Genomic DNA, 21586 nt, shown 5'->3' with positions numbered 1-21586 from the left:
TGATTTCTGAAATGTTAATGTTTTTCAGCATAAAGTTGCTTAAATTTTACATCTAAAGCTGAGTGTGACGTTAATAAACTGCAAAATACATTGAATTGTTCTTATCATAACTTCTTGACACTAAGATCTCCACTATACTGTTTCTTATGCATGTTAGAAAAAAAGACAATAACAACAAACATGTTTTCTAACTTTCCCTGTCTTGTGCTTCTACCAGTTTGTGGTGTTTATAAACATTAGTTTATTGCTAATGTATATGCAGTACTGATTATTTTAGTACAATTGAATTGTAATGCAAGCATTTTAGAGGATGAATAGGAAATTTTACTGAAGGCAGAAGAATGGGCAAAAATGAAGTCATAACATTCCCAACAAAAGAACAGTATGAAGAAGTAAGATCACTCCGATGGCAGAACAAGTAGCAATGGATGGAAACTAATCAAGGAGAGAAGCAACCTAGAACTAAGAATAAATTTCCTGACAGAACAACTAATCAGTGGAACAACCTGCCTCCAGAAGTTGTGAATGCTCCAGCACTGGAAGTTTTTAAGAAGAAATTGGACAACCATTTGATTGAAATGGTATATGCCTGAGCCGGGGGTTGGACTAGAGGACCTCCAAGGTCCCTTCCAACTCTGTTCTTCCGTTATTCAGTCGGAAAACTGGAAGACAGAATGGACAGAACAGCTGTGGGCTGCCAAGAAAGAGGTGAAATAAACAGAACAGCTTTGCTGTGTGGATAGAAACAACAGCTGTATGAGATTGAGAGAGAGCTAAGCTGATTATCCTCCAGGCTAGCAGGGCCATCAAAGTTCTGGTCTGTCAGCTTCCTGAGGAATGACATTTGAGTTGGGCTTCTGTAACTGGCTGTAAAAGCCCCCATATCGACAAAATTTTAAGTTTTTGTGTCTCTTCCTGCCATCTTTGCTGCTCAGATATGGTGTGGACATTATGCACAATGACCTCGTTAATAAAATTGAGTTGTACTAAGCTGGTCTGAGCTTTCATGATTGATTTTTTTGTTTAGAATGAAACACTTGAACACCCTAACTCAGAATAAGTGTGATCATCATAAAAGAACTGGTTTTAAATATATAGACATTTTCATCTCCTTCCTCAATCGCTTGCCCTGGCAAAGCTTCATTAACGCGGCTTTATTCCTGTGTGGAAGTTATGATGGGAATTTAGGAGGCCCGGGATCACGATTTGTTTTTGCGTTTTTTACAGGAATATTAAAAACAATTTAAAATTTATATTTGTACACCGCCCAGAACCGCTCTGTAAGGGAGACGGGCGGTCTCTAAATACGATACATAAAAAATAAAATTAAAATAAGAAAAAAAAATGAATGCAGATTCCTGCGCGGGACTGATTTACAGTGTGTGATTACTACAATGGAAATTCTTAAACCATGCCTGAAGTGAAAACGCATGTACTACTCTCTTTCTTTCTATCTCTATAAGAAAAAAAAAAGAAAAAAAATCCTTCCTAGAGAGAGGCACGCTACCATAGAGACTCACCGCCCCGCCCTTCTTGATTTGGCAGAACGGCAACGGCATAAAAGCTCCCGGAACCGGTTACAATCGGCCGCAGGGCATTGTGGGCTGTCGGCGTTGCTTGCGGGCGACGAAGTGGGTCGAAACAGCGACTGTTATCGGGGTCCGCCGAGTGCCGTCCCCTCCAACTGCAAGAGCTTCCAATAGCGGCGGCAGCGGCGGCGGCTGTTGCATTCGGCCCTGCCATGTCCTTCAACAAAATCCCACCGCGGTGGCTGAACTGCCCGAGGCGCGGACAGCCCGTGGCAGGTAAGCTGTGGCGGGACGGAGGACCGGGTGCCGGGCTTTGATAAGAAAACCTGTCGCGCATCCTCCGGCCCTGTGGTGCTTGAGCCTCTCCTGCGCACGTGGAGGCCGAGCAGCTGGCCCAGGTTGTATTGCGGGGGTCTTCTCTCTGTTTGACCAGCTGGCTTATTCGTATGGGGCAGGGGTAGGCAACCTCGGCTCTTTTATGACTCATGGACTTCAACTCCCAGAATTCCTGAGCCAGCTTTGCCGCCTCAGGAATTCTGGGAGTTGAAGTCCATGAGTCATAAAAGAGCTGAGGTTGCCTACCCCTGGTATAGGGCAGGGGTAGGCAACCTTGGCTCTTTTATGACTCGTGGACTTCAACTCCCAGAATTCCTGAGCCAGAATGGCTGGCTCGGGAATCCTTGGCTCTTTTATGACTCGTGGACTTCAACTCCCAGAATTCCTGAGCCAGAATGGCTGGCTCGGGAATCCTTGGCTCTTTTATGACTCGTGGACTTCAACTCCCAGAATTCGTGAGCCAGAATGGCTGGCTCGGGAATCCTTGGCTCTTTTATGACTCGTGGACTTCAACTCCCAGAATTCCTGAGCCAGAATGGCTGGCTCGGGAATCCTTGGCTCTTTTATGACTCGTGGACTTCAACTCCCAGAATTCCTGAGCCAGAATGGCTGGCTCAGGAATCCTTGGCTCTTTTATGACTCGTGGACTTCAACTCCCAGAATTCCTGAGCCAGCACATTCTGGGAGTTGAAGTCCACGAGTCATAAAAGAGCTAAGGTTGCCTACCCCTGGATAAGGAAATCATCCATCAGGTGCTGAGACTGATATTAGAATTTGGGGGCAGCATGAAAGTTTCCTCTTCAGCCGCCTGGGTAGTGTTTCTATGAAAAGGAAGAGAAGATGCAGAGCTTTCTCTCAACATTTTCACTCCGAAAGAAAGGGAGAAAAGAACCCTTTTGTAATGGATGAAAACACTTAAGTACCATTTCACTGAACCCATTACAAGTAACAGAAACATAAATGGCCCCCAAGCAGCCTGATAGGAGCAAACCAGTGGATTAACGGTTTTGGATTAGGTAAAAGGTAAAGGTTCCCCCACAAATGCGTGCTAGTTGTTTCCGACTCTAGGGGCCGGTGCTCATCTCCGTTTCAAAGCCAAAGAGCCAGCACTTGTTCGAGGACGTCTCCGTGGTCATGTGGCCGGCATGACTAGACGCCAAAGGCGCACGGAACGCTGTTACCTTCCCACCATAGTGGTCCCTATTTTTCTACTTGCATTTTTTACGTGCTTTCAAACTGCTAGGTTGGCAGAAGCTGGGATGAGTAACAGGCGCTCACTCTGGCCTAGTTTAATTATGCTCCCAAATAAATAAAAACTTAAGCCGTGCTGCAGAAATAGCAGGGACAGCTTCTTTATTTAATCCTTTAAAGTAAAACATGACCATGAAATAGCCCAATAGAGCTTCAGTTAAGTAAGGAAAACTAATGCTGAGCCAATTCCTTGGCAATTGAAAAGGCAAATATTCACAGCCATAGTTTGTCTAAAATAAATTTAGGAGAAATTGTTTCAGCCTAGGCACCTCTTGTTTTCTAAATTTATCACAAAATTCAGTTTATTGATTGCTGTTATTATATCTGAGGGTTGCTGACCAGAGATTATTTTTAGAATGAGTCAGATACCCCTAGGGAGAGAGATCAGAAGAACTTAAGTGTTGCAGTGAGGACATATTCTAGATTTGTCCCATGTTGGAATCCAGCTGAGGCAGGATCTTTGTTATGTGAAAAAATTTTGAGCCTGTGAATCTCAAGGAAATGGACAGGCTTCTAACAGTTGTCAGTGCAGTAATCACTGGGACAGATCCATGTCTTGACTAATTAAGGTTATGGCTCAGCCCCGTGCATTTTTGATTGAGGGGACAATACCTCCTGCCTTGAAGAAGGCAATGGTGCATCCCTTCCCTCAAGAAAGACTAGACGACTTTCCGGCAAGGTTTAGACATGGTTATAGCACTGAAACAACAATGATAGTGTATAGTCTGGTGGAACTGGGGTAGCAGTAGTGTAGTAATTCTCCTGGATTATTCTTGATATTTCAGTGGGTTTCAGTACCATTATTTATGGCATTTAAAGAACACCGTATTAGGTATCGGAGGATAGGGAATGGAGACATGACATTACAATGGTTTTCTTCCTTTCTCAATCTCGAATCAGTTCCAGTTGATGTTGGTGGAGAGAGATTGAACGTAAGGTCCTTGCTTTGTGTGGTTCTTTGAGTCTCGGCTTTCTTCTCATGTTGAACATCTGTGTGAGGCTGGTGGGTATAGTTATTCAGTGACATGGGATCAGGTGTCACTATTGCATGTATGATACTCAGTTCTGTATCTCAATTCCAGAGTGACCAAGTTCTGCTGTTGAGTCCATGAGTCATAAAAGAGCCGAGGTTGCCTACCCCTGCCCTAGACAAAATCAATACAGACTTTGAGGTCCTTGTGAATTCTCTAGTTGATCAAAGAATAAATTGTAACAATAGCTGAGAAAGCCTTTGCATAGATCTGCCATTCTTCCTTGCAAATCCTCTCAAGCTCAGTCAGGTTGGATGGTGACTGTTGGTGGACAGCCATTTTCATATCCCTCCAGAGATGCTCAATAGGGTTCAAGTCAGGACTCTGCCTGGGCTGCACTAGGACATTCACAGAGTTGTCCCTAAGCCACTCCAGTGTTGTCTCGGCTGTGTGCTTGAGATCATTGTCATGTTGGAAAGTGAACCTTTGGCCCAGTCTGAGGTCCTGAGCGCTGTAGAACAGGTTTTCATTGAGGATATTCCTGTACTTTGCTTCATTCAGCTTTCTCTCAACCCTGACCAGTCTCCCAGCCCCTGCTGCTGAAAAATACCCCCACAGCATAATATTGCCACTGGCACCATGATTCACTGTTGGGATGATATCGGGCAGGTGATGAGCAGTGCCTGGTTTCCTTCATTTTTTATTTTATTTTATTAAATTTATATACCGCCCTTTCCTGAAGGACTCAGGGCGGTTTACAGGGCATTTAAAACAACCAATACAAAAGTTAAAAAATTAAAAAAGATTAAACCATCCCTAGAATTTGAATGTTTAGAATTGAGGCCAAACAGTTCAGTCTTGGTTTCATCAGATCAGAAAATCTTGTTCTTCACAGTCTTGACAGTCCTTCAGGTGAGTTTTTTTCCCAAACTCCAAGTGGGCTTTCATATGTTTTGCACCAAGGAGAGTCTTCCATCTAGCCTCTCTGTCATAAAGCCCCAACGGATGGAAGGCTGCAGTAATGGTTGTCCTTCTGGAACTCTGTCCCAGATCCACACAGGATCTCTGCAGCTCAGTCAGAGTGATCATCAGGTTCTTGGTCACCTCTCTTACTAAGGCCCTACTGCCCCATTTCCTCAATTTGACCAGGTGACCATCTCTTGGAAGATGGTTGTGCCAAACTTCTTCCATTTGAGAATGATGGAGGCCACTGTGCTCTTAGGAACCTTCAGTGCAGCAGAAAAGTTATTGTAGCCTTCCCCAGTTCTGTGCCTTGCAATAATCTTCTTCTCTGAGCTTTGTAGGCAGCTCCTTTGACTCATGGCTGTTGCTCTGCTACAATATGCATCCTCAGCTGTGAGGCCTTCTATAGAGGTGTGTGCCTTTCCAAATCATGTCCAATCAATTAAATTTACCACAGGTGGCAGCAATGATCAAGAGAAAAGGGAGACACCTGAGCTAAATTTCAAGTGTTGTTGCAAACGGTCTGAATACTTATACCAATGTGATATTTCAGTTTTTTTAAAAAATAAATTTACAGACATTTCTAAAATTCTGTTTCACTTTGTCATTATGGGGTACTGAGTGTAGATTAATGAGGAAAAAAAGAATTTTAACAACTGTAGAATCAGCCTGTAGCATAACAAAATTGACAAAAGTGGTCTGAATATTTTCTGAATGCACTGTATATTGTATACTGGAATAACTTTGATTATAAGGAAGTAACACATAAAACCCCCAAAGCTATTGGTTAAAAACTATTATTTAAAATGTATGCAGTTGAAGTAAATGCTTGCAAAGTTAATTGTAATGATGTGGCTTGAGTGTAGACAATCATATTTTGGACTAACTAAAACTAAATTTCTTTTCAGAGACAGTTACATGTTGAATGCTGTATTGTAATCAAGTTGAGACATTATGCTACCTTTTTGATAATTAGGCTATTGGTTAAATCTAATGAAGCACTTTGTTTTTTATGGCTATCCTCTGATAATTCAGTAGCTAGGCCAGATCCAAGACTTTTCCTGTACTCTTATCTCAGAAGAAATGGTTAACATTACTTCCTTATTTTTGTCCCTGAGCAACTCCATGATACCGTATCTAGGTTGAATGTTGGTTTATTCATCATATAATTTATTTTAAATATACATGGGTTGAGGTATTAATTGGATATAGCTAATAAGGGGATTAGTTTAATAACATAGTTTCTCTAGTTGTGTAAATGCTTTTGGAGCATTCACAATGAATGGGAAATTATTTAATAAAGGCCTTAAGTTTTTTTTACAGTTCAGTACTTTATTTTCTTATAGATGATATTGAGTTCTGTGCTACAGTTGTTTGTCCTAATGAAGAATGTTAAACATGACTCGAACAGACAGACATTTTTTATGAAGTTTCATGTTCATTATGTTCATTTTTTTTTAAATTACTGCCAAACAGGAATATTTTTACCTCTGAAGACAATGCTAGGACCAAAATATGATGATAAAGTTGCTGAAGAGTATCGTTTTCATCCCTTCATGTTATCTAACTATTTAAAGAGTCTCAAGGTAAAGGATATAATTGAATTTTTCTTTACTATCTAAATAATACAGGTTTTTTTTTACTATTTTACTGATAATTTTTTCTCTCTGAGCATGCTAACTTTAGAAATATCTTCCCATTATATTATGGGTGGAATACATGTCTGTTTGTCTATCTGCCTGCCCCCCCCCTCTCTATCTAATTTATATACTGCCCATCTCAGTATCAAGTGATTCTGAGTGGCTCACAATGTTATAGAAAAAGGAAACAACTAACACATCAAAAGATTAAAACATTGGACAGCAAAGTTAAAACATTTAAGTTAACAAAGCGCATAAATACAATGCTTATTTTCCTTAGACAGAGCTGTATCTAGGACAGGGGTAGGCAACCTTGGCTCTTTTATGACTCGTGGACTTCAACTCCCAGAATTCCTGAGCCAGCCATGCTGAGGGGAAAGGGAGAGGTTTCCAAGCTGAGCCATGCTGGCTCAGGAATTCTGGGAGTTGAAGTCCTTGAGTCATAAAAGAGCCAAGGTTGCCTACCCCTGATCTAGGAGAATTAAGAGTGTATTTTTTCCCCTCCTGTTACTTTTTTTTCTGTATGCCTCTCCCCAAATTGGTTTCAGAGGATTCTCCTAACACTAAAGCAGGAGGGGAGCGTATGGGCAGCAGGAGGAGAAACCACACTTTTCTGCTGACAAAGGCAGTTTTGGCAATGGGAGAGAAGCACCGGACTCCATCTTTTCTCTTATAAATTCTGTACCTGAGGCTTTCAGTGATACAACTTGGGATATACGCAGCCACGTTATTTCTGCGGCGTATATACAGTATAACATCAAAAAAAGGTTACTTCTGAATATGAGCCGTTAGAGTTGAGCATGTTTTATCAGAAACTGGTTGTCACAGTGAAAGCCTTTTATGGCCGGGGGCCAGGTTATCTGCAGGACTGCCTTTCCCTAAACATATCTATTGGGAGCTAGGAAGCAGGCCTTTTCTGTGGCAGCCTCTGCCCAGTGGAACGCTCTTCCCCCAGAGGTTTGGCAGGCCTCTCCCCTCCTAGCCTTCCAAAGGCCTGGCTTTTCTCCCAGGCACTGGGGTAAGATTGGATAATTGCCCATTAGGAGCTGACTTGGCACCAGATCTTTGTTGCTTTTAATGTTTTAATCTGTTTAGTTTATCGTTTTAAAACTTACGATTTTATATGTTGTTTTAACTCTTAATTGAGAGCTGCTGAGCGTTGGTTGGAAGATGGGCAGCTAGACACATGTTTTAAATAAACTACATAAAAGTTATATTCACCGTACGTGTAACTTCACAGATCTGTATTAAACTCTAATTTTATTACTTTCAGGTTAAAATGGGCCTGTTAATAGACTTGACAAACACCAGTAGGTTCTATGACCGAAGTGATGTAGAAAAAGATGGCATCGTATACGTAAAGCTTCAGTGTAAAGGGTAAGCTAATGGGACCCGTGAATATTGTTTTATGGAGAAAAATCCTTGCCTTTGCTTGACTCTTCTCTTCTTGATAGGCACGGAGAGTGTCCCACGCCTGAAAACACAGAAACATTCATCCGTATATGTGAACAGTTCCGTAAGAAGAACCCAACAGAACTTATAGGTATGTATATTAGCCTACTATGTGACTGTTTTCCATCTGTCTTGGTTGTTTTTCCATGTAATATACTAATGCTCCATTTGCCAGTCTCCACTGTAGTCGTGCATAAACATTTCACAACTTAATCATCCAGCCAGCATCGAATCATGACAGCAAGCAGTAGAACCCCAAACCCCAAAATAGGATGAAATACCAGAATGTTGGAAATAAACATTCCTGAATGAAGTTTGTAAAAAGGGTCCAAGCCTGAATGACTGTCATGAGCTGTATTTAGTTTTCCATTTACTTGGACTTCAGTAAGGCATTTGATAAAGTAGATCACAACCTACTACTTGATAAGATAGAAAAATGTGGGTTACATAGCACTACCACCAGATGGATTCGTAGCTGGCTGACAGGCCGTACTTAGCGTGTGGTCCTCAATGGAACCGCATCTACATGGAAGGAAGTGTGTAGTGGGGTGCCCCAGGGCTCTGTTCTGGACCCAGTGCTCTTCAATATCTTCATTAATGATTTGGATGAGGGGATAGATGGGGAACTCATCAAATTTGCAGACGACACCAAGCTGGCAGGAATAGCCAATACTCTAGAACAGGGGTGTCAAACTCAATTTCATTGAGGGCCGCATGAGCATTGTGGTTGCCCTCGGGGCCAGGTGGGTGTGGCCTGGGTGGGCATGGCCTACAGGGTGGGTGTGGCTAAAGTGCGTATGTCCTACTGGGTGGGCATGGCCAACTCTACATCATTCGCATCAAGGGTGCCTATGGGGGCCTGGGCAGGAGTGGGACAGATCTGAGGGTCTCTGGCAGGAGGAGGGTCTCTGGGCCAGGGCCAAGGCAGTGGGGGCCATTCCCTCACTGTTTCCAGGATGGCTTCGCGGGCCGCATGAAACCACTTCGTGGGCCGGATCTGGCCCCTGGGCATTGTGTTTGACACGTCTGCTCTAGAAGATAGGATTAAGATACAGAAGGATCTGGACAGACTCGAACACTGGGCACTATCTAACAAAATGAAATTCAATGGTGAAAAAAGTAAGGTTCTACATTTAGGCAGGAAAAATCAAATGCATAGGTATAGTATAGGTGGTACCTTGCTCAATAGTAGTAACTGTGAGAGGGATCTCGGAGTCTTAGTAGACAATCACTTCAATATGAGCCAGCAGTGTGCTGCAGCTGCCAAAAAAGCCAACACAGTGCTAGGCTGCATTAACAGAGGGATAGAATCAAGATCGCGTGAAGTACTAATACCACTTTACAATGCTTTGGTAAGGCCACACCTGGAATACTGCATCCAGTTTTGGTCACCACGATGTAAAAAAGATGTTGAGACTCTAGAAAGGGTACAGAGAAGAGCAACCAAGATGATTAGGGGGCTGGAGGCTAAAACATATAGGGAACAGTTGCTGGAATTGGGTATGTGTAGTTTAACGAAGAGAAGGGTGAGGGGTGACATGATAACAATGTTCCAATATCTCAGGGGCTACCACAAAGAAGAGGGAGTCAAGCTATTCTCCAGAGCACCTGAAAGCAGGACAAGAAGCAACGGATGGAAACTAGAACTAAGGAGAAACTTCCTGACAATTAGAACAATTAACCAGTGGAACAACCTGCCTCCAGAGGTGGTGAATGCTCCAACACTGGAGGTTTTTAAGAAGAGACTGGACAGCCATTTGCCTGAAATGGTATAGGGTTTCCTGCCTGAGCAGGGGGTTGGACTTAGATGACCTCCAAGGTCCCTTCCAACTTTATATTATATATATATATATATATAACATTCATCTAGACAAATTCACAGCGTATTGCTATCACCAATGTCTTGCTGAATAGGGAAGTGTCAAGATGAAATCAAAACTGAAGTCCAAATAATTTAATTGGAAAATTTAAGCCTTGACCTATTGTTGGGGGCCCTAGAGAGGATCATGAAAAAGATATCCAGAAGCGATTAGGACAAGAGGTATAGAAGAAGCATGCATGAAACCTGACCGGACGGGTGGAGGTGGGGGAAGTATTAGAAAGAGGCCCAGTCTGCCTCCACCCTAACCCTTTGAAGAAGAAGAAGAAGAGGGAAGGAAGGAGAAAACTCAAGTAAACTTGCTAGATTCTGTTACTGTGACCTGTCTTAATCAAGTACAGTTTTAGTTGTCTTGTAAAATCAGTTTCTTCATCTGTCTGTCTCATAGGGCTGACACACATAACAGCTTTGAAATTTATGGCAGGTCTTTTTTCATCACTTGATTATGATGGACTTGTCCAAGAACTAAAGTTAACAGAGAAATGTAATGATCTGGAATAAACATTATTATGGAAGCGCCTCATTGAATTGCATACTCTCTTTTTAATATTAATTCCCTTCTTTACCATACGGCACTTATTACAGTGCAGTGACGACTGCTGATTGACATTGCTAAACAATGTGGTCACTTGGCTTTCCCCGCTTACAACCACATTGCTTAACAGAGTTTCCGGTCCCAGTTAGCATTATTAAACAAGAGCTCTTTTACTTATATACCACATAATTTATTGATGTGGTTATGTACAAGTGTCTAGCTTTCTTGAAGAGAGGCCAACATGATTGCATCAGTTGCCTGTTAAATTCTTAATTCAATTACCAAAAGAAAATTTAGTCTTAAATGTTAAAACCTGTTGTTTAGCGCATTATAATCTGCATTTTAATTTTGATTGTGAAGTCTTCAACAGATGTTAACTATTTTAGGAAACTCTTTCATGTATATCAACAATCTGTTTGTGTGTATATCTCACCTTTATTTGTTTTATAAGTAATTTAAGGCAGTGAACATGCCGAGTATGGCTTCCTGTTCCTATTTTCTCCGCAACAACAACTGAGGTGGAGCTGGGAAAGCATGACTGGTCCAAAGCCTTCCAGTTGGCTTTCATGCCTAAGGCTGGATTATATCTCACTGTCTCCCAGTTTTTAGTTTGGTACCTTAACAAGTAGACCAAACTGGCTCTCTACAAATATATAGTATGTTATATTTGCTTGTGTATAAATAAATAAGATTCAAAATAAAGATACATGAGTACAAGATCATTCGTTTTTACTTTCATTATATAACTTTATTAGTTCCTACTTGTAGCCGAAACACAAGCAGAAGAAATAAAGGATTTTTAAAAAAAAAATCTGTTGAAGCAGCAAGGTTAAGAGAGCTTCCATTTCAGTTGTCTTCATTTGGATGGTTAAATATACTGCTCAAAAAAATAAAGGGAACACTTAAACAACACAATGTACTGTATTTAATAGTAGGATGTCTTATTTTCTGTTCCCTTTATTTTTTTGAGCAGTGTATGTTTGTCAAATTCAAAATGATGCCTACATTCAAATATTTTCTTTCAAGTGAAAAGAAAATGTACACTCTCTGTTTTATCGTGAAAAACCTGGGTAATCCTCAAATTATGATCACAACTGAGCCCAAAATTTCTGTTGCTACCGTAGGTGAGGCATTTGTTAAATGGATTTTGCCCTCTTTTACGACTTTTCTTGCCAGAGTTGTTAATTGAATTGCTGTAATTGGTAAGTTAGTAACACAGTTGTTAAGTGAATCTGTTGACTTTGAGGTCTCAGAAGGGGATCACAGGGCCTCTGCACACTGCAACCGTCATAAATATGAGTCAATTGCCAAGTGTCTGAATTTTGATCATGTGACATGGGGACACTGCAATAGTTGTAAATGTGAAAAACGGTCATAAGTCACTTTTTTCAGTCACGTAACTGAGTGGTCACCAAATGAATGATTGTAAGCCGAGGACTACCTGTATTGATTTTTTTTATTTAGTCTTCTGTGTATATTGCTTTATAGTAAGCATATGCATTGTATTAACCGTGAATGATTCAAGCTCTAATAATGGAAGTCAAGGGACACAGAGGGAAAATAGTGCTATAAAGAAATATGAAGAAGACCAAACTAATGTCAAGCCCAGCAAACCAGTGTTAGAATAGAAGAAGTTGAAGAAATGGATAGTTTCTGTCTTTTAGGATTGGCTAGCAACGTAAAGGAACAAGAAATCAACAAGTGTGCTGTTGACTAGCATCTGGTGTGGGGTAGCATTAAAAGCCTTGGAAAATGTATATGGACACCATCTGTGCTAACAAAGTTTGGAACCAGGCGGACAGTGATTCTCCTTGTGGAAGTAAAAGGTGAAGAGACCAGATAATCGTGAGATCCTTTTCAACTTTGTTGTTAGGGAAGACTCTTGAAAAATAGCATTCATAGTCCAGTAAACAAATGGAACGGATCAGAAGGCAGTCCAGAGCTCTCATTTGAAACGCAAATGACAGTTCAAATTCCCCAAATTTGGACCTAGTATGTGAAGGCCTAGCTCTCTTGAGAAGTCTGTAATGCTGGGAAAGGTAGAATGAAAGAAGATGACCAAAAGCAAGATGGATGGTTTCAATTACTGGGTGCACATTTAAAGACCAGAAGGGCACGTGGGGAACAGGTTATCTTGAAGCAGATCTATCTAGTTCAGGGGTCTTCAAACGTGGCCCTTTTATGACTTGTGGACTTCAACTCCCAGAATTCCCCAGCCAGGCATGTTGGCTGAGGAAGTCTGGGAGTTGAAGTCCACAAGTCTCATAAAAGGGCCACGTTTGAAGACCCCTGATCTAGTTGCTAAAACTCAACACCAACTTCATGGCATATAATCAAATTGATTTGAGCTAATTTAGATAGATTTGGGAGTTTCAGAACTGATGAAGAGTCTTAATTATTCCAGTATTGAAACATTATGAAAACCATGGAAGACAGTGTTTCTGAGCAAACTTATTTTCTCTAATGAGTTGCTGTCCAGAATAATTGTAACCAATATTATGGACTATTCCACTGTTTGACAGCCTCATTTGAATTTTAAAAACTTGTGAACTGGATTTTTGTTGTTGTTAGTTGCGAAGTCGTGTCTGACCCATCGCGACCCTATGGACAATGTTCCTCCAGGCCTTCCTGTCCTCTACCATCTTCTGGAGTCCATCTAGGCTCACGCCTACTGCTTCAGTGACTCCATCCAGCCACCTCATTCTCTGCCGTCCCCTTCTTCTATTGCCCTTGATCTTCCCCAGCATTAGGCTCTTCTCCAGTGAGTCCTTCCTTCTCATTAGGTGGCCAAAGTATTTGAGTTTTAGCTTCAGGATCTGGCCTTCTAAAGAGCAGTCAGGGTTGACCTCCTCTAGGACTGACTGGTTTGATCGCCTTGCAGTCCAAGGAACTCGCAGGAGTCTTCTCCAGCACCATAGCTCAAAGGCCTCAATTCTTTGGCGCTCAGCCTTTCTTATGGTTCAGCTTTCACTGCCATACTGGATACTTTGATGTAATTTTTAAGAATTGCTTTTTTTCTTGGCCACTAGATGGAGACATTACCACAGAAATAAGGCAGAGGTATTTTTGGATTTTTTTTTTCTTTTTAAGTGCTACTGTTTCATTTTTTCAATTCAGGGGTCTTCAAACTTGGCCCTTTTATGACTTGTGGACTTCAAAGCTGAGTGAGGAATTCTGGGAGTTGAAGTCCACATGTCATAAAAGGGCCAAGTTTGAAGATCCCTGTTTTAATTTCGTCCTGTCTCCAACCTTCGCTTTCTTGCGAAGGTTGTTGAGAGTGTGGTGGCGCATCAGCTCCCTTTGGTCCTGGATGAAGCGGATTATCTAGACCCGTACCAATCGGGTTTCAGGCCCGGGTACAGCACGGAGACGGCATTGGTCGCGCTGGTGAATGATCTCTGGAGGGCTCGGGACAGGGGGCATTCCTCTGTCCTAGTCCTATTAGACCTCTCGGCGGCTTTCGATACCATCGACCATGGTATCTTGCTGCGGCGTCTCAGGGGATTGGGAGTGGGAGGCACAGTTTTACAGTGGTTCTCCTCCTATCTCTTGGGACGTTCGCAGTCGGTGTTGGCAGGGGGGCAGAGGTCGACCGCGAGGTCTCTCATTTGTGGAGTTCCTCAGGGGTCGGTCCTCTCGCCTCTCCTGTTCAACATCTACATGAAGCCGCTGGGTGAGATCATTCGTGGCTTTGGAGTTGGGTATCATCAGTACGCTGATGATACCCAACTTTTCTTTTCGACCCCAAACCACCCCAGTGATGCCCTCAACGTGATGTCCCGTTGCCTGGAGGCGGTTCGGGTCTGGATGGGGAGGAACAGACTCCAGCTCAACCCCGACAAGACTGAGTGGCTTTGCATACCTTCGTCCCGGGTTTATTCGGACATTCCACCTCTAGTTATGGGGGGTGAACTATTACCCCCCGTAGATAGGGCTCGCAACTTGGGGGTCCTCCTAGATTCACGGCTCACTTTGGAAGACCATATAGGAGCCGTGACTAGGGGGGCCTTCGCACAGGTTCGCCTGGTGCGTCAGTTGCGGCCCTATCTTAGCCGGGACGATTTATGCACGGTCACTCATGCGCTCGTGTCCTCTCGTCTGGACTACTGCAACGCTCTCTACATGGGGTTGCCCTTGAGGACTACTCGGAAGCTCCAACTGGTACAGAATGCAGCCGCGAGAGTGGTGTTGGGAGTCTCCCGATACTCCCACGTTACGCCTCTGCTCCGTGAGCTGCATTGGTTGCCAGTTGTCTTCCGGGTGAGATTCAAGGTACTGGTAACGGTATTTAAAGCACTCCATGGCATGGGGCCGGAGTACCTCAGGGAACATCTGCTGCCGGCATCAAGCTCCCTGCGCCCTGTGCGTTCCCACAGAGAGGGCCTCCTCAGGGTGCCACCGATCAGAGAATGTCGATTGGTGGCCCCCAGGGGGAGATCCTTCTCTGTGGGCGCTCCGGAGCTGTGGAATCAGCTACCGGTTGAGCTCCGGATGGCGCCCGATCTTCGCTCCTTTCGTCGCGATCTTAAGACATTTTTGTTTGTACAAGCCGGCCTAGCCTGAGGGGGAGTGTTGGGGTTGTTTTATTTTTTGTTTTTTAACTTTTCTGGGGGTTTTTAGTGTTGTATTTATATTGTTTTTAACTAGGGCAATTTGTTTAATCTTTTTTAATGTTTGTATTCACTATTTTATTCTGCCCTGTGAACCGCCCTGAGTCCTCAGGGAGAAGGGCGGTATATAAATGTTATTAAATTAAATTAAATTAAATTAATTGAATGCTGTCTTTAGAATGTTCTTACAACAATTGCTGATTGCTGATGTGCCATCCATTTTAAGCTGTATTAAAATAGAAGCTAGTGAGCAAAACATCCTATGAGAATAGGAGAGCCCTGAGGCCCATCTATTCCAGAAATATGACGCTCAATAGTTACTATTGTTTTCTGGCAATCCTGTAAGACTTAGGTCAGGGGTAGGCAACCTTGGCTCTTTTATGACTCGTGGACTTCAACTCCCAGAATTCCTGAGGAATTCTGGGAGTTGAAGTCCACGAGTCATAAGAGTCATAAGAGCCAAGGTTGCCTACCCCTAACTTAGGTGAAGCAGTTACACCCTCATTTCAGCAATTAATAACAAGATGAAAGCGTGTGCTCCTTTGAATCCAGAATAGCTGCTGAATATACTTTCTTCCCATAAAGTGCCTGATGCTCTTTTTGTGCTATATAGACAACATATTTCACCAGTTGTAAGTATTGTTAATTGAGTGTCGTATGAAGAGTTGTTTCCCCTTATGTTGCAACAGTAGCATTTTGTCCCTGTGTAAATTGGACTAAACAGCTTGTTAATGGCTAGCTAGCCAGCAATCAGGATGGATCATAAAATAAAACCTGACAGTAAACGGTAACAGATAGAGGCAAGAAGAAGCTAATGTGCCAGGAAAGAATTTTCTTCTCCAGATCCACATGAGAAAGAAGATGGTGGTGGTGGTGGATGAGAACCAGAAAGTACAGGATATCTGTTGCCTCAGTTTAACAGGGTGTGGAAAGGTTGTGGACTCAAGCTCTGATGATGTTAAAAGAAATACCTTTATATTTGGGTATAATGAAGTTTAATGAAGAGAAGGTCTAGGAGTGACATGATGGCAGTGTTCCAATATCTGAGGGGCTGCCACAAAGAAGATGGAGCCAAGCTATTCTCCAAAGCACCTGAAAGCAGGACAAGAAGCAACGGATGGAAACTAACCAAGGAGAGAAGCAACCTGGAACTAAGGAGAAATTTTCTGACAGTTAGAACAATTAATCAGTGGAACAACCTGCCTCCAGAAGCGGTGAATGCTCCAACACTGGAAGTTTTTAAGAAGAGACTGGCCAGCCATTTGTCTGAAATGGAATAGGTTTTCCTGCCTGATCAGGGGGCTGGACTAGAAGACCTCCAAGGTCCCTTCCAGATTTCTATTCTATTCTATTCTATTCTATTCTATTCTATTCTATTCTATTCTATTCTATTCTATTCTATTCTATTCTATTCTATTCTATTCTATTCTATTCTATTCTATTCTATTCTATTCTATTCTTTCACATAAATAAGTGCACTTTCCCCTTTCCTGGTTTCAGTTGTTAAATTTGTTCAGCATGTCTATGGTTCAATCAGATATTTATATCCATTGATACAGTTATTTATATGCAGAGTTTTGGTATGAATGGAATATTATGTGAGTTTGTCAGAAGTTTGTTTAGAGAAGTATACATTCATTCAAAAGAATATGACAACTCAGCAAGTATACTATATTGTGTTGAAAAAACAGACTATTGTCCTGGCTTTCCCTCCTAAATGTGTATATGCAAAATATAATGAAGATTTTTTTTCCAATTCTGATAGAAATATTCTTAAAATGTATCCAGAAACTTACAGTGTATATTTTTTTTCTTCATGTGTCAGTAGCTAGTGATATTTGCTAGAGAATGATGATTGAAAAATGGTTGGAAAAATGCCTTCCATATTCATAGATTGCCCTCAAACCCTAGTTTTGTTTTGAATGTGCAAAGCAAAGAACTGAGATGTTTGCTTATTTGAGGAATTGTTTATGTGGTCGGCCCTGTACATGCTCTAATTTCTTCTTGCAGAGAAGGAAGAAGTAAATGGTATGAGAAGAGATGAATTATCACCTAATTCTACTATGTGAGGACTAATTCCCTTGTAAAGCGAGTGATTATGACAGGCAATTGTTCCTGATGCTTTTAAGTGAGCTTGGTAATTGCAATTATATTTTTTTTCTTCAATTTTTGTCTTCTAGGTGTTCACTGTACACATGGTTTCAATCGTACTGGATTTCTTATCTGTGCCTTTCTGGTTGAAAAGTTGGATTGGAGGTAATTATTTTTTTAAAAAAAGACACTTTTTGGCAATATTATAGCAATAATAGCATGACATTATTTTACATATGTCATCAATGTCATTAATTATGGATATTTTTTACTATGTCTTGGTAAGAGATTGCCGGCGGGTGACACCCAGGGATAGGGCCTTCTCGGTGGGAGCGCCTGCCCTCTGGAACCAGCTGCCGGTGGAGCTGAGAACTGCCCCCGACCTCCGATCATTCCGCCGGGGCCTGAAGACCTGGCTCTTTGAGCTCTCGGGCCCAGACTGAGGAGAAATTTTTAATTTGGGGTTCTTTTTAATTGAGTACAGGGTCAATTTAATATTTTTTAATTTGGTTCTTAATTTTTGTATTTTGGATTTTTAATTCCCTGTAAACCGCCCTGAGTCCTCAGGGAATAGGTCGGTATATAAATATAACTAAATAAATAAATAAATAGTGGGATATACAAATTAAAGTGGCTATAAAACAATAAAAGTAAGGAGTCCCTGTGGATTTTACTGTTAGTCATTGCTGACTATAGGTGGCAGTGCTCATCTCTGTTTCACATCCTGTCTGAAGACATTTCCGTGGTCATGTGGCCATCATGATGTCACGAAGCACTGTTGCTTTCCAGTGGAAGTGATACCTATTTATTTACTCGCATTTGCATGCTTTTGAACTGCTAAGGTGGCAGGAGCTGAGGAAAGTAACAGGAGCTCACCCCCCCCCCCGCCATGTGGCGCTTGGGTCTGGAACCTGGACTGCCAGCTTTCCTGCTGACCAGACCAGCGTCTTAACCACTGAGCCGCTGCACCGCCCCATAAAGCATCATGTTTTGTGTTATATATTATCTGTCAACTTTCCAGGAGGCAAAATAATATTTCTAAATATTCTTTGATGGATTTTATTATTGCCAGATAGAAATATTGAGATTAATTTATTTCAAGACTGATCTGGACTTTTAGAAAAAGTTTGAACTGTTTCAGATGTTCTGAAGGTAATTAATTTTGACTTGATGTCTGTTTTGGGGTTGAAATTTGGAAAAAAAAACAAAACTCCTTTCTCCTTAGTTTACCTTTATCATTGCTGTTACTATTAACTTTGTGTGCTACAAAACTTGATGAGATTCAGGGTGACTTACACGATTTCCCCCCCCCCAACAACTTTATGAATTTCATGAACTATTCATAAACTTTGTCATATAACAGGAGAGTGAATGACGCTATAATGAACAAGTGATAAAATTAAACACCAAGTTCTTTCCCTTCTAGAAATGCTGCAGTTATAAAATACTTACTAGAAAAGCATACCTGTCAAAAACAGAAATGTTTCTGCTTTCTCTTCTCTCCAGTCTCTACAGCTAGTTCTTGACTTATGACCACAATTGAGCCCAAAATTTCTGTTGCTAAGTGAGACAGTTAAGTGAATTTTGCCCCATCTTATGAGCTTTCTTGCCACAGTTGTTAAGTGAATCTCTGCTGTTGTTATGTTAGTAACATGTTCGTTAAGTGAACCTGGCTTCCCCCATTGACTTTACTTGTCAGAAAGTAAGAAAAGTTGATCACGTGAGCCCAGAATACTGCAGTGGTCATAAATATGTGTCAGTTGCCAAGCGTCTGCATTTTTATCACGTGACCATGGAGATGCTAAACGGTCATAGGTGTGAAAAACAGTCACAAGACACTGTTTTCAGTGCCGTTGTAACTTTGAACGGTCACTAAATGAATTGTTGTAAGTTGAGGACTACCTGTAGTTCTATACATGTCGCATGAAAATGACATACAGTCATTTTTTGCTTTATTCCCATAATTTGAACTTTGGCCCAATCCGACATATCCTGATTTTAGAAAATCACGTTTTGTAACTTTTCGAACTTGGCGAACGCTAGATTGTTTCTCCTTTGTTCTTCTTTTAAGCAAGCAAAGCATCAAAGACCAGGGGTCTCCAAACCTGGTCCTTTTATGGCTTGTGGACTTCAAAGCTGGCTGAGGAATTCTGGGAGTTGAAGTCCATAAGTCATAAAAGGGCCAAGTTTGGAGCCCCGCCCCCCCGATCAAGAGGAAAACCAAAACCAAAACCCTGCATAAGGTTAAAAGAAAATAAAACCAAGAAAAAGCCCATTAAAACAACCCTCCGCCTACAACGCTGTAGAAATGATTTTAAGGAGAAATGCAAACATTTTACACTTCTATAAAAAGTATTCCTCAGGAGCCAGTTTGATGTAGTGGTGAACGCATCAGGCTAGAATCAGGAGACCCAGAGTTCTAGTCCTGCCTCAGGCACAAAGTCAGCCACGTGAGCTTCCTTTGAGAGAAGTGCACTGCAATGTGTGGGATGTGTAAAGAAGCCTTTGAATCATTAAATCAGCCAGATCTTTTTCTGGGCTTCTGCAGCTGCTGCTTGTGGCATATTAAATATTAATGTACTTTATTTTGGCATAAATGGACTGGAGGATATTTCATCAGAAGCTGGAAGTATAATATTCAATTGGCAGGCATATAATGGGGGAGGGGGAGAAGGAAGGGTGAAAATTGATATTACACGAGAAAGAAGGGCGACTGTTTTTAATAGTGGCTGCATGACAGATTGTAGGAGGAAGCAAGGTCAGTTATGCATGTGCATATATGCTTTCATAACTCTTGTCATTAGCATGATAAAAGATGTGGCTGCTTTCAAGAAGCAAAGAGAGATGCTTATTATGCCCTCATGCTTGAAAATAACCTCTTCTAAAGAACAGCTGACATTAGCAGGCTCTCTGCTGAGCAAATTGGTTATTCCAGGGTGGACAGTTTTTGTAAAAAAGAATAATCTTGTACATACCCAGGGATAAAACTATTTTATTCGAGAGCGAAACATAATTTGTGCTCTGTATGTGATAAGAGAAAAGTCCTAGGTTTGAAAATACTACATTTGCATCTAACAATACTTTTTTTTGAAAACAAACAAACAAAACAGTGTGGCTTGGGTACGCAGTTGTATACACTGAAATAGTGTTCATTTGTTGTGCTTGATATGATTTAAAATTTCAAGATCACTGAAATATGTTTGTACATTTTATTTAGACAACTGGAAGATTATATCCAGGAAAAGTTAGGATTTTAGGAATACAGTTTCTTTGTCAAATGCTCAGGTGAATTGGAAGATTCTTGAAGAACCTTTATTGCTTTTCTCCAATAATGAAACGTTGAATGCTGTACGCCAGCAGTAACTCTTGTTCTTTTTAAATGTTCCTACATTTTTCACACTTCAGTGGTGTCTAGACACATATTAATAATATTTTACAGTATCTCCTGTAATAGTTACAATTTGTATTCAATTACATTCTCTCCTTTTTTGATATTCTCAAAGCATGCCGTTTCTCAAAAAAAAACCTACACAACCCCCCCACCATTGCTTATTGCTGAAGTGGCCATCTTTAATTTGGAATCACAGCAGAAAATGAGAAAGTGACATCCTGCCCCACTGTTTTAGGAAGCTCTTCAGTAGGCCTACATTTTGTGTGTTTGGGTTCTGTGGAGATCACCAGATTCCATTTTTTTTGTATGAACGCTTATTAGTGTGTGAAATCCTTCCTACCTAATATTCTGTTATGATTTTAAGTGTTCAAAGGTGTCTTGTGGCTTTGCTTTGGTGAATATTTTCAACGGATTTTATGCTTACTATATTTAGAATTAAAGCTTTCCAGTTTTATCATTTAGCTATCAATGTGCCTTTTATGCCACTGAGAGGAGATGCTTCTTTTGATCATCTTATTGTGTTGTTGTCATACATTTTGTTTGCATTATTTAGGTGCTGCCAGATTTTAATTTTATGTTTCTAATGTTCTCCAAATTATAACCCGAAAACACTAAATACAATTATTTTGTATCTACTATAGATATAAGGGACTCAGTGGCTCAGTGGGTTAGGACGCTGAGCTTGTCGACCAGAAGGTCGGCAGTTTGGCGAGTCAAATCCCGAGTGCTGCATAGCAGAGTGAGCGCCTGTTACTCGTCCCAGCTTCTGCCAACCTAGCAGTTTGAAAGCACGTAAAAATGCAAGTAGAAAAATAGGGACCACTATGGTGGGAAGGTAACAGCGTTCCGTGCGCCTTTGGCGTCTAGTCATGCCAGCCACATGACCACGGAGACGTCCTTGGACAAGCGCTGGCTCTTCGGCTTTGAAACAGAGATGA

At 41.4% G+C, this 21586-nt stretch overlaps 1 protein-coding gene across 4 annotated transcripts in view; it reads left to right on the top strand.

Moving 5' to 3' along the window:
• Positions 1-1237: 1237 nt before the first annotated feature.
• The window catches only part of RNGTT (RNA guanylyltransferase and 5'-phosphatase), a 135789-nt gene continuing 115440 nt past the window's right edge, over positions 1238-21586 (top strand). For all 4 annotated transcript variants that reach the window (XM_083373634.1, XM_083373633.1, XM_083373635.1 and 1 more), the window contains exons 1-5: positions 1238-1805; positions 6527-6636; positions 7964-8067; positions 8145-8233; positions 17347-17422. In XM_083373634.1, the coding sequence (XP_083229760.1) occupies positions 1742-1805; positions 6527-6636; positions 7964-8067; positions 8145-8233; positions 17347-17422 (443 nt within the window). In that variant the 5' untranslated portion in view covers positions 1238-1741. The remainder of the gene's footprint in view (positions 1806-6526; positions 6637-7963; positions 8068-8144; positions 8234-17346; positions 17423-21586) is intronic.

The sequence above is a fragment of the Vipera ursinii genome (genome assembly GCF_947247035.1).
Source record: "Vipera ursinii genome assembly, chromosome: 1".
Lineage (NCBI taxonomy): Eukaryota > Metazoa > Chordata > Lepidosauria > Squamata > Viperidae > Vipera > Vipera ursinii.
This window is presented reverse-complemented; position numbering and strand designations above follow the sequence as displayed.